This window comes from Oncorhynchus kisutch, linkage group LG12 (genome assembly GCF_002021735.2).
Source record: "Oncorhynchus kisutch isolate 150728-3 linkage group LG12, Okis_V2, whole genome shotgun sequence".
Classification (NCBI taxonomy): Eukaryota; Metazoa; Chordata; class Actinopteri; order Salmoniformes; family Salmonidae; genus Oncorhynchus; species Oncorhynchus kisutch.
In genome coordinates this window covers 20,242,858-20,259,945 of record NC_034185.2, presented here as the reverse complement: position 1 = coordinate 20,259,945, position 17,088 = coordinate 20,242,858, and the positions used below count along the sequence as shown (strand labels likewise).

The window sequence follows — 17,088 nt, the reverse complement described above, 5'->3', positions numbered from 1 at the left end:
CTCATGCTGCCAAACATACCCTCGTAAAACTGACCATCCTACCAATCCTCGACTTCGGCGATGTAATTTACAAAATAGCCTCTAACGCTCTACTCAACAAATTGGATGCAGTCTAAAAGCCCCATATGCTACCCACCACTGCGACCTGTATGCTCTCGTTGGCTGGCCTTCGCTTCATACTCATCGCCAATCCCACTGGCTCCAGGTCATCTCCAAGAACCTGCTAGGTAAAGCCCCGCCTTATCTCAGCTTACTGATCACCATAGCAGCACCCACCCGTAGCATGCGCTCCAGCAGGTATATATCACTGGTCATCCCCAACGCCAATTCTTACTTTGGCCGCCTCTCCTTCCAGTTCTCTGCTGCCAATGACTGGAACGAACTGCAAAAATCTCTGAAGCTGGAGACTCTTACCTCCATCACTAGCTTTTAAGCACTAGCTTTCAAAGCAGCTCACAGATCACTGCACCTGTACATAGCTCATCTGTAAATAGCCCATCCAATCTACCTCATGCTCATACTGTATTTATTTATTTTTCTTGCTCCTTTGCACCCCAGTATCTCTATCCTACCGTTATTGTAATGTGAGAGGTTAGCATGTCTTCGGGGTATGATATTTGTGTGTTTGTAACTTTCTCATACATTAGTAAGAACCGAAAACCATCAGGCTCTGGACCTCGTAGGGCAGCGTTTCCAAAACTGTAAAGCCCCGCCTTATCTCAGCTCACTGATCACCATAGCAGCACCCACCCGTAGCATGCGCTCCAGCAGGTATATATCACTGGTCATCCCCAACGCCAATTCTTACTTTGGCCGCCTCTCCTTCCAGTTCTCTGCTGCCAATGACTGGAACGAACTGCAAAAATCTCTGAAGCTGGAGACTCTTACCTCCATCACTAGCTTTTAAGCACTAGCTTTCAAAGCAGCTCACAGATCACTGCACCTGTACATAGCTCATCTGTAAATAGCCCATCCAATCTACCTCATGCCCATAATGTATTCATTTATTTTTCTTGCTCCTTTGCACCCCAGTATCTCTATCCTACCGTTATTGTAATGTGAGAGGTTAGCATGTCTTCGGGGTATGATATTTGTGTGTTTGTAACTTTCTCATACATTAGTAAGAACCGAAAACCATCAGGCTCTGGACCTCGTAGGGCAGTGTTTCCAAAACTCTGTCTAGGGGATCCCAAATGGTGCACTTTGTAGTTTTTGCCAGATGATAAGTTGATTATTTGAATCAGCTATGTAGTGCTAGGGCAAGAAACAAAATGTGCACCTCTTGGGGTCCCCAGGACCGAGTTTGGGAAACCATGTCATAGGGTAAGAGCTGAATACCCCTGCTGTACACTCATGCTTGAGCAGAGAATATCACTTCTGTAAAAAAATGTTTTCATATATACTGTCCCAATATAGAGCATGTGTGTAATGTAAACAAACATGTTCATCTAAAATGTGTCAGTGGTTTCAAATAAGTTTTAACCGTACAAAGTTTAAGAATAAAGCACCGATGAATCTAATGTGAATGTGCTTGTGTTAGGCAATAGATCTACAGACTGGGGGATAAACAAGTGATCTGGGCTTGGAGGTCTAAGAGCAAGCCAGCGGTTATGTAGAGAAATATTTTCCTTCGGATCAAGTAAGCTACAGAAAGGTGTGTTTGGAGAGGAGACAGAGGGGCGCTTTGTGCCCCTCTCTGCCAGGTCAGCTTCCTCGATCACTCTTCCCCATTCCCCCTCCCTCTCTCTCACTTGTTATCCTTCCTTCCCACTTTTTCTTTCACAAGCTCCCAGAGCTCACATCAACCTGAGTACTTAAAAGATGCTATCTATGCTCTGCTCTTCGCTCTTGGTCATTCTAGCTCAACAGGTGAGAGCTGCGACTTTCCGTTTCTTTTGCCTCACAATAATGATGAGTTGTGTCTCTGATAGGACGGGGCTTGATGTGATACTCAACACCTGCTTTCTAGGGAGAACCAGGAAAAGGGTGATGACAGCAAGTCACAGAGACAGATGGTAGGGTTGGTATTAGAGTAAGGCCTTGGTTGTATATGTTATTCATACCTTACAATATGTTGAACTTGCAATGGTTACATTCTAAGTTATTTTATTTGAGTGAAAGTATTTTCTTGTCCTTAGCCAATTCTTCAGTTGCAGGAAATTACTATTGAGCCTTGTTGAGTGAGAGGTAATGTTGTAGTAAAGTTGCAGTAAAAAGGGTTCCCTTTGCATCCCTTTTTAATCTCCTAGAGTCGATTGACACACCGCTCTGTCAATCTAAATATGTCAGTTTAAGCTAGAGACATCAGGTTGTTTGCATTGGATGCTTCTGAATCCACTGCATCCGCCAGTCTCACATTTCCACATCTGCAGTGAAAGGTGGCAGAGCTAGAGCTGTGTTTGTCAGACCATGAGACATCCTGACTTCAGACCATGAGACATCTTGAAAATTGGTCTTCTCGCGAAAAATAACGGTTTGACCTGCAAAACTATAGACTATGACCACTCTATGGAAAGACGAAGACGATGGCGTTCTCCCCCACAAGTGTCAGGAGACTCGTCTGAAGTTGGTACCGTCGATGTGCCAACTGATGTTTGGTAGCGTCCAAACTCTTGGCTGATTTCTTTTGATTTTCCCATGATGAAGGTAGGCCTTGAAATACATCCACAGGTACACCTACAATTGACTCAAATGATGTCAATTAGCCTATCAGAAGTTTCTAAAGCCATGACATCATTTTCTGGAATTCTCCAAGATGTTTAAAGGCACACTTAACTTAGTGTATGTAAACTTCTGACCCACTGGAATTGTGATACAGTGAATTATTAGTGAAATAATCTGTCTGTAAACAATTGTTGGAAAAATTACTTGTGTCATGCACAAAGTAGATGTCCTAACCGACTTGCCAAAACTATAGTTTGTTAACAAAAAATTTGTGGAGTGGTTGAAAAACTAGTTATAATGACTCCAACCTAAGTGTATGTAAACCTCCAATTTCAATTGTATGTTTGACAGTGAATGAAAAATACAAAAATTCTGTAATTTACACATCAGGAATGTATGATATATTGTAAAGTGTGTACCAAAACTTTAATCAAAATTATAGCGCCTTTGATTAACAGATTTTTCAAATTGATTTATGGAATTTGTTGATACTTTTACTAATCATACTTTGTTTTGGTGTTCTGATCTTTGTATCCTTGTTTTATCCTTTAGCCTCTTAACTGTTGTGAAATGTGAATGTTCTGAATGTTTTAAACATAGGTGACTTCTTGGTGAACTTTAAACTTTATCAAGAACTTCTATATTATGTCACATAAAGCAACACTTTCAGAACAGTAAATCACAGGCTTTGTATAATATTATTTGCTTTAGTTTACGGGGACCCTCTGGTCTTTGTTCACCCCACCTCCCAAGCAGTGCTTGTTTACCTGTAACCATACAAGAACCCTGTCCTCTCCTTCCCTCCAGTCTCTATGCAGGGCTCAGAACCATGGTGGGCAGCTGTCTGCTCCACGAGGCAGCAAGGCCATGTTGGAGAGGAAACAGTTCTGCCAGTGGCCCTGTAAGTGCAGGGTTAAGCCCCAGTGTGCCCCTGGGGTCAGCTCTGTGCTGGACGGCTGCGGCTGCTTTAAGAGCTGTGCCCAGCAGATCAGAGAGGCCTGCAATGAGAGGGACATCTGCGACCCCCACAAGGGCATGTACTGCGATTTCTCTAAAGACCAGCTGCGATATGAGGCCGGAGTCTGCGCTTGTGAGTGAACGTGTCAAATCTAGCCCATGGGCTATCAACAGAGTTAAGTCAATGTACAATTGAATGTCTCAAGGTCAATTACTTATTTTCAAAGGGGGAAAGAGCTGTACTGTGTAATACGACTCTGCTACTTCAAAGAACTGGCTAGAAACGTTAGTACATGAAAATAGTTCAATCCCATGCGATTCACTCAGGATTGGAGATTTGCATAAACCTGTAGTTCCACAGGACTGGTTTACTCATTTACCCATGGTCTCTTTGATCATCAAAGGACCCCATTAGGTCAAACACACATTTCAATCAGGCAAATACCCCAAGGCTGACCACACTTAGAGACACGCTAACACCACAAGAATGTGGCAAGCACTGCACAGGCCAGTCAACTGAGTTGAGTGTTGTTTCCCTTATCTCCTGCTTCTAGACTTGATGGCAGTGGGCTGTGACTTGAACGGGGTCCACTATGAGAACGGCGAGGCCTTTCAGCCCAGATCACTGTATAAGTGCACATGCACTATCGTCTGCACCCTGGCCTTCATACCCTGGCCTGCTGTTCTCCTGGGTCCTGCCCCTCTGAGGAGCAACACACCCCTGCCAGCCGTCCTCCAGAGCGCCCCCGGTGCTTCTAGGAAGCACCAGCAGGATATGACCTACATGGCCACCATGCCAGGTGTGTGTTAGTAGAGAAAACCAGGGCCAGAATTGCCAGCTTGTCTGCCCTGGAATGCTAATTGCTGTGAAAGTAAGCTGGATGGAAAGAGGGAGGCAGAGGGGTTTTAATGACTTTGGCTGGGAAGTACAGAGAGGATGGAGTGTGCCTGACTGGCTGTTAGGGAGTAGGGTGGATGGTTCCAGTCATGAACGAATGTCCATAGAGAGCTGGAGCTCACTTTCCATCAAAAGCAACAAACCCTTTTTTAAGTATGCTTTGATATATTTGAATAAATGTCTGCTTTGCTTGGCTTGAAAAACAAGAAACATCCTGCTTTCTAGTGAATCTGAAAGGTTAGCAGCCACTTGGTCTTGATGTTTTTGATATTGCCATTACACAACTCAAATACAGTATGTCTTCAATCGCTGAATTCAAACCATACAAATAGGCAATTGAAACTATCTTGGCATCATGGCCTGCCTAAAGATTTATCTCCAACTGGGTTATCCAATAGTCTTTAGCAGGCAGAATGATTGAGGACTGAGGGCTCTTGATTCTCTCTGAACAGCATGTGCTCTGTGGCAGAATGGCAGGTGCAGGCGGGTTTCTTCCTCTAGCCGTCTGGGTGTTCACCCGGTGCCCTTTAATACTGAAAGCTTACAGGGATCCTCCTTTAGTCTGGAAGAAGAACTGCCTGATCCAGACCACTCCATGGAGTCCCTGCTCCAAGACCTGCGGCCTGGGTATCTCAGTCCGGGTCAACAACGACAACGGCAAGTGTGAGATGAGGAAGGACCGCTGCCTCAGCATGCTGCGGCCGTGTGAGAAGAGCATCATGAAGAACGTCAAGTTGACCGACCACCGGCCAGACTCTCTAGGGGTTGATGATGCATTGTTGAGATGGTGATGATGGGTGAAATGTAAAAAGAATTCCCCCTATGCCCACAACACCCTAAATATGACAGTGGTCTTGGATCGACTGTATACATTCACAGGTTCCTATGTGAATCTTAAGTAATCATTTGGTGGGTGCTTACATTTGTCTTATTTCAGGTGTGTATTAATATGCATGTGTGAATTGGATATGTGTTTTTTTTTGCATATCCCAACTCCCCTTAAGACACCCTTGGAGTGTGGGATCACGGCCAGGTTCAATCTAACTATGTCCTTTCCCCCTCTAGATGCAGAGAGGAAAGAGATGTAAGTCCAAGTTCCAGGCCAAGAAAGCTGAGAAGCTGACCTTGTCTGGGTGTAGCATCACCAGGAGTGTCGAACCCACTTACTGCGGCATCTGCACCGACAAGCGCTGCTGCGTCCACAACAAATCCAAAATGGTGGCCGTCAACTTCAAGTGCAACGGCGGCTCCAACGTGCGCTGGAAGATGCAGTGGATAACGTCCTGCGTGTGCCAGAGTATGTGCGACGACCCTGGGGACATGTTCGCAGAGCTATGCTTCTTCTAGCACCTTCTCTAGCATCTATATCAACCTTTGAGCCTCATCCATATTGATGCCTACAGACTCCAACACAGGCCTTACTGCCTCTGACTGAGTCATCCATATCCCTGCCTACAGATTCCAACACAGGCCTGGCCTTACTGCCTCTGACCGAGTCATGGTGGTTAAGCGGACAGGACTTAACCTTCAGTCTGGACATCAATTGCTCCTGAACAGTGCCTGTGTTCTCTGGCTAGATGCACGTGGGCTGATATGAAAGTTGAAACACGTGGAACCTCAACTCATGAAGTGTGACTGGATAGAGACAACTAGGGTTTGGCTGATTACTTAACAATTAACATGAAGGGAAACGTAATGTAAGTAAGGACAATTTGGAGTTGAACCTCAAATGCTATGGTTTTTACAGTACCTCATTAACAGTAGGGCTGTCCCTGAGGCCAATAGTGGTAACAGGGATAGATAGAGCAAACATGTTCTGGGTCAGTTATCTTCTTAAACCTTTTTTATGATCTAGAGAACAACTGATCGTAACCCCTTATCAATACCAAACACAGTGTTATACCAGCTGGATAAAAAATGAATCTTTCTACCAGTTAATTCTCAACCAAGTTAGCTCCAAAATATCTTACAATCTCACATCCACTTTGATTCACTACAGATTTGGATTGTTAGTTTGAATTGTTAGTTTGGTATAAATGTTTATTTGTACTGTTGACATAATAACCTTTTGTGTCAAGGTATACATACTCACTACTCAGCAATCCATTGTCATTTATTTTGACGGATGAGGAATATAATTTATGCACAAAAGTGTACGAAATCGTTTGAAACTTGTAAACAAGAAATAAACCAGTTATTTATAAAATGACAGTTCTATTTTCTTCTAGTAAAATACTAAAATGCTTTGCACATATACACCAACACATTACCACACACGGTCCACTGTGTGTACAGTCTGCTAGTGCTAACACACTCACACAGAGAGGACCTTCAAGTGGCAATGTTGAGTCTGGCAGCGTCAGGCATTAGTCTGTCCTTGGTGGCATCCAGCTGACTGTAGTCCTCTATCACGGAGGAGAGGGAGGAGTTGGGCCCCGTGAAGCAGCCCTGCTCCATCCTGTCCATCAGGGAGGAGATGGCCTTATTGAAGCAGCCCTGCTGCATCCTGTCCACAAACAGGTAGTGATGCAAGTGAGCCTGACAAAACAATACATTATGTCAGATAGGGATGTACTCTACACTGATCACAGGGAAAATCCTGATGCCTACAGCCTTGCTTAGAGAACTGCTTCTCCTTATTTAACATAACTCTGCTATATTGTCCTCTGTGAAATGGAAATGGTCTTGTTGCTGTCTTTACCTCTCAATCTTCTGGACCCTAACACTTCTTTTGCAACAGAGTTTAAGGTTGTTGTGATTGAAGATTAGGTTAGGATGCACCTTCTTCCTGTAGAGCCTTGGTGATGCGGTCTCAGAGCTCTATGAAGGTGGGCTTGACGCAGGTGTTGCTGGTCAGGGCCAGTAAGGAGTGATCCACAGGGGGCATAGAACACAGCCCTGTCTTCCATCCCTCCTGGTTCCACGACACAAAGGGCAGTGTGGGCCTCAGTCTGAGATGAAGAAGAAGAGAGAATAAATATGGGGCTACCATTGGTCAACCTGCTTTTCGATGAAAACATATAGGGTGGATTTCTCCTTCTCAAATGAGAAGTTTAGGCGCCTGGAAATAAGCCCATAGGTTACCAGACACGGAATCAGCCCACATTTCAAGGGTTTACTTTAAATCACTTCTAGATGTACAGTCTAATTGAACAACCAAAGTATATAATACTGTCGCTATCCAAAGTCACCTAAATGTGCCACAAGGTGTCTGTGCTCCAGGAGATTTCTCCTCCAGATTTACATGGTGGTCATCCACAGGTATGTGCTCTCATAAAACCTCCTGTTTCTGCTCTTGACAACATGCCACATGAAAAACTGTATATATTTTGCCAATTGGATTGATCCCCTCTACCACACGGAACCCCACTAATCTACCGACGGAAACGCACAAACTGGCTAAAAACAGACCTCCATCCTATGCTAGTTTGCTACCGATGGCCCGGCTAGCTGTCTGAATCGCCGTCACCCCAACCAACCTCACTACTCACTGGACCCTTATGATCACTCGACTAAGCATGCCTCTCCTTAATGTCAATATGCCTTGTCCATTGCTGTTCTGGTTAGTGTTTATTGGCTTATTTCACTGTAGAGCCTCTAGCACTGCTCACTATACCTTATCCAAACTTTCAATTCCACCACCCACATATGTGATGACATCACCTGGTTTCAATGATGTTTCTAGAGACAATATCTCTCTCATCATCACTCAATACCTAGGTTTACCTCCACTGTATTCACATCCTACCATACCACATCCTCTGTACATTATACCTTGAAGCTATTTTATCGCCCCCAGAAACCTCCTTTTACTCTCTGTTCCGGATGTTCTAGACGACCAATTCTCATAGCTTTTAGCCGTACCCTTATCCTACTCCTATTCTGTTCCTCTGGTGATGTAGAGGGGAATCCAGGCCCTGCAGTGCCTAGCTCCAGTCTTATTCCCCAGGCGCTCTCTTTTGATGACTTCTGTAACCGTAATTGCCTTGGTTTCATGCACGTTAGCATTAGAAGCCTCCTCCCTAAGTTTGTTTTATTCACTGCTTTAGCACACTCTGCTAACCCGGATGTTCTAGCCGTGTCTGAATCCTGGCTTAGGACGACCACCAAAAATTCTGAAATTTTCATCCCTGACTACAACATTTTCAGACAAGATAGAACAGCCAAAGGGGGCATTGTGGTGCAATCTACTGCAAAGATAGCCTGCAGAGTTCTGTCCTACTATCAAGGTCTGTACCCAAACAATTTGAACATCTACTTTAAAAAATCCACCTCTCTAAAAACAAGTCTCTCACTGTTGCCGCCTGCTATAGACCACCCTCTGCCCCCAGCTGTGCTCTGGACACCATATGTGAACTGATTGCCCCCCATCTATCTTCAGAGCTCGTGCTGCTAGGCGACCTAAACTGGAATATGCTTAACACCCCAGCCATCCTACAATCAAAGCTTGATGCCCTCAATCTCACACAAATGATCAATGAACCTACCAGGTACCACCCCAAAGCCGTAAACACGGGCACCCTCATAGATATCATCCTAACCAACTTGCCTAAATACACCTCTGCTGTTTTCAACCAAGATCTCAGCGATCACTGCCTCATTGCCTGCATCCGCAATGGGTCAGCGGTCAAACAACCTCCACTCATCACTGTCAAACACTCCCTGAAACACTTCAGCGAGCAGGCCTTTCTAATCGACCTGGCTGGGGTATCCTGGAAGGATATTGATCTCATCCCGTCAGTAGAGGACGCCTGTTTTTTTTTTATGCCTTCCTCACCATCTTAAATAAGCATGCCACATTCAAGAAATGTAGAACCAGGAAGAGATATAGCCCTTGGTTCTCTCCAGACCTGACTGCCCTTAACCAACACAAAAACATCCTATGGCGTTCTGCATTAGCATCGAACAGCCCCCGTGATATGCAACTTTTCAGGGAAGCTAGAAAGTTAGAAAAGCCAAGGCTAGCTTTTTCAAGCAGAAATTTGCTTCCTGCAACACAAACTCAAAACATTTCTGGGACACTATAAAGTCCATGGAGAATAAGAACACATCCTCCCAGCTGCCCACTGCACTGAAGATAGGAAACACTGTCAACACCGATAAATCCACTAAAATTGAGAATTTCAAGAAGCATTTTTCTACGGCTGGCCATGCTTTCCACCTGGTTACCCCTACCCCGGTCAACAGCACTGCACCCCCCACAGCAACTCGCCCATGCCTTCCCCACTTCTCCTTCTCCCAAATCCAGTCATGTAACTGCTTTCCTCCTCCTCTTCTTCTGAGGAGTAGCAAGGATCAGACCAATGCGCAGCGTGGTAAGTGTCCATGATACTTTAATAATAACTGAACACGACTCAATACAAAAATAACAAAGTGAATGGAAACGAAAACCGAAACAGTCTTGAATGGTGACACAAACAACAAAACAGGAAACAATCACCCACGAAACACAGGTGGGAAAAGGCTACCTAAGTATGATTCTCAATCAGAGACAACTAACGACACCTGCCTCTGATTGAGAACCATACCATACCAGGCCAAACACAAAACACAACATAGAAAAACGAACATAGACAACCCACCCAACTCACACCCTGACCATACTAAAACAAAGACATAACAAAATAACCAAGGTCAGAACGTGACAGTACCCCCCCCAAAGGTGCGGACTCCAGCCACAAAACCTGAACCTATAGGGGAGGGTCTGGGTGGGTGTCTGTCCGCGGTGGCGGCTCTGGCGCGGGACGTGGACCTCACTCCATCATAGTCTTTACCCGCTTCTTAACCCGCCTCCGTGGCGCCTTTCGAGCGGCGACCCTCGCTGCCGACCCCGGACTGGGGACCCTAGCAACAGGTCCCGAATGGATGGGAGATTCCGGCAGCACCGGACAGGCGGGAGACTCCGGCAGCGTCGGAGTGAAGGGCGACTCCGGCAGCATCGGACCGGCGGGAAACTCTGGCAGCTCCGACGTGAAGGGCGACTCCGACAGCGCTGGATTCATGGGCGATTCAGGCAGCTCCTGGCTGACGGACGGCTCTGGCAGCTCCTGACTGACGGACGGCTTTGGCAGCTCCTGACAGACGGGTGGCTCTGGCAGCTCAGGACAGACGGGCGGCTCTCGCAGTTCAGGACAGACGGGCGGCTCTGGCAGCTCAGGACAGACGGACAACTCTGGAAGCTCCTGGCTGACAGACGGCTCTGGCAGCTCCTGACTGAAGGGCAGCACTGGCAGCTCAGGACAGACGGGAGACTCTGGCAGCGCTGGACAGGCGGGAGACTCTGGCAGCGCTGGATAGGCGGGAGCACCTGGAGGAAGGAGATGGAGAGACAGCCTGGTGCGTGGGGCTGCCACCGGAGGCCTGGTGTGTGGAGGAGGCACCGGATTGGCGCACTGGGGGTCTCGAGCACCGAGCCTGCACAACCCTACCTGGCTGGATACTCCCCGTAGCCAGGCCAGTGCGGCGAGGTGGAACGCACTGGGCTGTGCTGGCAAACCGGGGACACCGTGCGTAGGGCTGGTGCCATGTACCCCAGCCCGAGGAGACGCATTGGAGACCAGATGCTCTGAGCCGGCTTCAAGGCACCTGGCTCAATGCACACTCTAGCCCGGCCGATACGAGGAGCTGCGATGTAATGCACCGGGCTATGCCTGCGCACCGGGGACACCGTGCGCCTCACGGCATAACACGGTGCCTGCCCCGTCCACCTCTCTCCATGGTAAGCACGGGGAGTTGGCTCAGGTCTCCTAGCCACTCTCCCCCCCCAATCCAGCCGCGCTGCCTCCTCATATCGCCGCCTCTCAGTGATATTCCCCAGCCTGTGCCCAGGGTCCTTCTCCGTCCAGAATCTCCTCCCGAGTCCCGGGATTTCTGCTGCTGCCCGATACCACTCTGCTCGGTTCTTTGGTGGTGGGTGATTCTGTAACATCTTTCTTCCTCCTCTTCTGAGGAGAACTAAGGTCAGAACGTGACAAGTCAGCTGATGTTCTGAAAGAGCTGCAAAATCTGGACCCCTACAAATCAGCAGGACTAGACAATCTGGACCCTTTCTAAAATGATCTGCCGAAATTGTTGCCACCCCTATTTACTAGCCTGTTCAACCTCTCTTTCGTGTCGTCTGAGATTCCCAAAGATTGGAAAGCAGCTGCGGTCATCCCCCTCTTCAAAGAGGGTGACATTCTTGACCCAAACTGCTACAGACCTATATCTATCCTAAGTCAACAAACTGATTTCTGACCATTTCGAATCCCACCATACCTTCTCCGCTATGCAATCTGGTTTCAGAGCTGGTCATGGCTGTACCTCAGCCACGCTCAAGGTCCTAAACGATATCTTAACCACCATCGATAAGAAACAATACTGTGCAGCCGTATTTATTGACCTGGCAAAGTCTTTCGACTCTGTTAATCACCACATCCCCATCGGCAGACTCGACAGCCTTGGTTTCTCAAATGATTGCCTCGTCTGGTTCACCAACTACTTCTCTGATAGAGTTCAGTGTGTCAAATCGGAGGGTCTGTTGTCCGGGCCTCTGGCAGTCTCTATGGGGGTGCCACAGGGTTCAATTCTTGGACAAACTCTCTTCTCTGTATACATCAATGATGTCGATCTTGCTGCTGGTGAGTCTCTGATCCACCTCTACGCAGACGACACCATTCTGTATACTTCTGGCCCTTCTTTGGACACTGTGTTAACAACCCTCCAGGCGAGCTTCAATGCCATACAACTCTCCTTCCATGGCCTCCAATTGCTATTAAATACAAGTAAAACGAAATGCATGCTCTTCAACCGATCACTGCCTGCACCTGCCCGCCTGTTTAACATCACAACTCTGGACGGCTCTGACTTAGAATATGTGGACAACTACAAATGCGTAGGTGTCTGGTTAGACTGTAAACTCTCCTTCCAGACTCACATCAAACATCTCCAATCCAAAGTTAATTCTAGAATTGGCTTCCTATTTCTCAACAAAGCATCCTTCACTCATGCTGCCAAACATACCATTGTAAAACTGACCATCCTACCAATCCTCGACTTCGACGATGTCATTTACAAAATAGCCTCCAATACCCTACTCAATAAATTGGATGCAGTCTATCACAGTGCCATCCATTTTGTCACCAAAGCCCCATATACTACCCACCACTGCGACCTGTACACTCTTGTTGGCTGGCCCTCGCTTCATACTCGTCGCCAAACCCACTGGCTCCAGGTCATCTACAAGACCCTGCTAGGTAAAGTCCCCCCCTTATCTCAGCTCACTGGTCACCATAGCAGCACCCACCGTACACGCTCCAGCAGGTATATCTCTCTGGTCACCCCCAAAACCCATTCTTCCTTTGGCCGCCTCTCCTTCCAGTTCTCTGCTGCCAATGACTGGAACGAACTACAAAAATCTCTGAAACTGGAAACACTTATTTCCCTCACTAGCTTTAAGCACCAGCTGTCAGAGCAGCTCACAGATTACTGCACCTGTACTTAGCCCATCTATAATTTAGCCCAAACAACTACCTCTTTCCCTACTGTATTTTTTTTTGTTGCTCCTTTGCACCCCATTATTTCTATCTCTACTTTGCACTTTCTTCCACTGCAAATCTACCATTCCAGTGTTTTACTTGCTATATTGTATTTACTTCGCCACCATGGCCTTTTTTGCCTTTACCTCCCTTATCTCACCTCACTTGCTCACATTGTATATAGACTTATTTTCCTACTGTATTATTTGTATGTTTGTTTATTCCATGTGTAACTCTGTGTTGTTTTATGTGTCGAACTGCTTTGCTTTATCTTGGCCAGGTCGCAATTGTAAATGAGAACTTGTTCTCAACTTTATTTACCTGGTTAAATAAAGGTGAAAAAAATGCATTCAAGTAACAAAGATAATACCCTACTGTATAGCATCACACTACACTATACATGCCAGGACACACCACTGGCATAATGGGCTATTCATAGGTCTCTCTAGTATTCCTGGTTTACTGTGAGATTCCACTTTGGACACCAGAATATATAATGAGTGCTTGATATCATGCTATCACTATCACGTCATTATCACTCACTGTTTTTGTTATAAAGTGATAAATGATGCTGGCTCATCTAACCAATAGGCGGCGCTATCACCGGTCCGGTTCTGTGAGCAATAGAGATAGTTAGTTGAGTATTGGTCTCCGTGATAGATGGTGGTGTAAATCAGTTCCTAATAAATGACAAGTAAAGATTACATCCAGTGTCCTCCAATTATATGTTGGTCTATTCAAGATACTGCAATTTTATATAGCATAGAACAGAGTAGACAGCATCAGTGAGACGGAGCTTTGCTATTCACTGAGTGTCAACAAAGGGCACTTGTACAGAGAGCAGTGGGCAATGTAATATCCTGAGTTCCAGAGAAGTCTACGGGTAAAAATAGCTGTTGGGACAGGAGAGCAGATCTCCTAGTGGGGAAGTTAACATCAGCCAGGGTGTAGAGAGGGGTAACACTGGGCACCAGGTAGTACAGTCGAGGGAAGGGAACTAGGTCCATGTCATTCAGGTCCATGTTGAGCGATCCTTCAAAACGAGCCGAACTACAGCAGCAGAGAAACATAAACAGTGAATTGGTAGCACATCAGACAAGTAAGAACCAAGCAGACAGATGCTAATACCTCAGACAAACAAACATGATTCTTTATTGACACAAATAACCCCCAATTAACAGTGCAATGACTGCACTGTGCAATTACGTTGTTGGTAGTGGGGTGGTTCTTTTGTAATTCTATTATAGCACTTTTATAACTCAGAATTTCCTCTCAATTTTCTTAAAAATTGCTTTTTTATGTTTTTTTTAATCCAAAAACAGATGTTGGTTTTTACAATGGCAGTAAAATGCACTGGAGGAGACCAGACTGCAAACACCTGGGAGGCTCAATGAAGAGGCCTAGTGCCACAGACAGCAGCCTGTCTGTCTCCAATAGTCTACCTGGTGATATTGAGCAGCAGGTTGGCTACGACATTGTTCATGGCATTCTCCGCTCCACTGACCCCTCCCTGGCCTGAGACGATGGCAGTGTCCTTCTTGATCACAGAACCTACCTTTCCACTGTGGGGCATGTGCTTTATCTTGTTCACTATGCCTACCAATGACTGGAAGAAGAATAACAAAAATGGACAAAGGAAGTAAATCACTGCGGTTTAACTTTAACTGTCAGAAACAGAATGGAGGACATGCATAATGAGGAAAGACCTGAGCACTGAACCAAAGTCTAAGATTACACTTTAACCCTGACACACAGGCAGTAACACACGCACACAGATACACACCTGATTCTCCACAAGGAGAACACAAGTCGGCATGCCCGGTGAGCTACTGCATGGCCAAGACACTGTTGTAGGAGGAGGTGATGACGTCAAGTTTTAACACACAGTAGCCCAGTACCTGGCCATCACAGCATAGGACACAACACATTATGCTCATCCAAAACTTTACATTGGAAAAAAAATTGAAAGCACCAATGCTGTTCATGCAGTTATAATGTGTTTATTAATGTGGTTCAGTAGTTATGAGACTATGAATGCATTTGTACACTCCGAGTCCTCACCTCCAACCATTGAGTGAATGAGAAAGCATTGCAGCCAGTCACAATGCTCTGCTGCCCTCTTCAACTGGTCCACAATCTGTTCCCTGTAGGCTGAGCCAAACATCCAGCGGCCCACTGCCCTGCAGATAAATGAATGAGGTTTGCACACTTGCTGTACAAAACAAGGTTGGCATTGTTTGACCACAGAATTACCTCGATAATTAGAAGTTTATTGACTAGTCCTAATGTTCAGGTTTTAGCCAGAAACCTATCGTCAGTGTCAGTGGTGCTTGACAGTTAGTGCTGAGCGATTAACCAACGATGTCGGTTTAAATATCTGAATTCCATTTAGGTTTTTTTTCTTTCCGTGAGCTAGATGTGCAGTTTCTTTAGAGATAAATTAGGTCAAGCCTGAACTGTGCGATGTAGTAGGGAGTTGTAATTTCCAGAAGGACAATATTCTACATAGTTTAGCGCAGAGAACGTTGTAATTAACTACAATAACCATAATAAATTGCGAGTCAGCTTAAACTTGTCCGGTCTGTGCGGAACACATGACCGAGAGGGTTAGAAAGCAGGTGCTTAGTGAGCCGAAGATTCATTATCTAAGTGATTAATAGTTGGTATTCAGCAGTCATAAAAGTAAGCCTTATTTACTTTGAAGAACTACTAAATAGTGATTTTTGTCAGACAGCATAGGAAGCAGCTCTATAGAGATGATGACTTGGAATGAAATAATATAGTCATCAACTAAAACAAATATTTTATTAATGTAAAGTAATGTGAATAAATTATGGTTAATGAGTGATAAGCAATAATGGGCAGTGCCCACCATCAAGGGACTTTTGTGAATTGTTTTATTCTGTGTTGTTACAGCATTAAACCCACATAATGCATAGTGCATTTAATTTCTAAAAAATAAATAATCGTAACAGAAAACCTACTACTGACAATGCTGTCTCCACTGAAATAGACTATTTATGTGCCATATAATGAAGCGATTACCATGGAAAGCTCAGGGGTACTAAACTCTTTACCCCTACAAGGTAATAAGCGTGCTGTTTTTCTGTGATACCTGATAATTAATTGCACCCACTTCGAGTCCTACTGTAGGTCTAAGTCAGTCCCTGATTAGGTGAGAACAATGGAAAAGCACATTGAAACTAACGTTTAGGTCTAGAGTTGAGTTTGTGGTGCCTAGCCTATACAGAACTTTTACAAAAAAATGAGTTTCATAATCTGCATATGGGCATGTGAGATGGCAGAGGCAGGCATGCAGACAGAGAGACAGTCAGTCACTCAGTTAGTCACTCAGTCCCTCACCAGGACACGTCAATGAGCAGGACACGTCAATGATGAGCTGAGTGCTGCCAAACATCTCTCGCATGCGGGCCCTGTAGGATCTAATTTACCATGCCCTCCTCCACTCCTCCATGTCTACCAACACCGCCTGTAGAGAGGGCATTCCACCTGTCAGAGGGTGTGTGAAGCTGACACACACACACACACATTAATCAAGCAGAGACAATAAATCATCACTGGAATTTACCCTGGGATCGTATCCTCCCACCGGTGATGTCACAAGCTCCTCCATTGCTTCTGCTGGAAATACATACATAGCAGGGAACAACAATGGTCATTTGAGAAGGTGAGTAAAGGTTGACTGACTGACTGAGCATGCACATTTCACAGGCAATGGGTCACAGCAAAAGATGGGCGGGATGGAATTACCTTGGGTCAACATTCTGGGAAAAGCTGCTCAGAGCCTCATTGTAGATTACTTTCTAAATAACAAAGAAAATAGGAAATAAATGTGAGAGATACTGTAGCCCAGTTATGAATATGTCAAATGAGAACATACCACTAGCCTTACTTCCTGTCCCATTTTACACAACAGGGGATAAAAACCACAGGTGACTGGCATTCATCTAGAATACATTGTTAAACATTATGAAATATTTTCTCCACTACTGGTAGCCTTGACCTTTTCCCATCAAATCAAATCAAATAGAT

General features: G+C 45.5%; 1 protein-coding gene and 1 pseudogene across 1 annotated transcript; one reads left to right on the top strand and one right to left on the bottom strand.

Annotated features, from left to right (window-relative positions):
* Positions 1-2,953: 2,953 nt before the first annotated feature.
* On the top strand, positions 2,954-6,716 carry LOC109901353 (cellular communication network factor 6-like). The gene is made up of 3 exons (XM_031837063.1): positions 2,954-3,754; positions 4,176-4,421; positions 5,585-6,716. Exons 1-3 carry the CDS (start codon positions 3,532-3,534, stop codon positions 5,605-5,607), a joined length of 492 nt encoding a protein of 163 aa, XP_031692923.1. The 5' UTR covers positions 2,954-3,531; the 3' UTR covers positions 5,608-6,716.
* LOC109901352 (tubulin epsilon chain-like) lies at positions 6,664-16,510 on the bottom strand (annotated as a pseudogene).
* Positions 16,511-17,088: the final 578 nt, after the last annotated feature.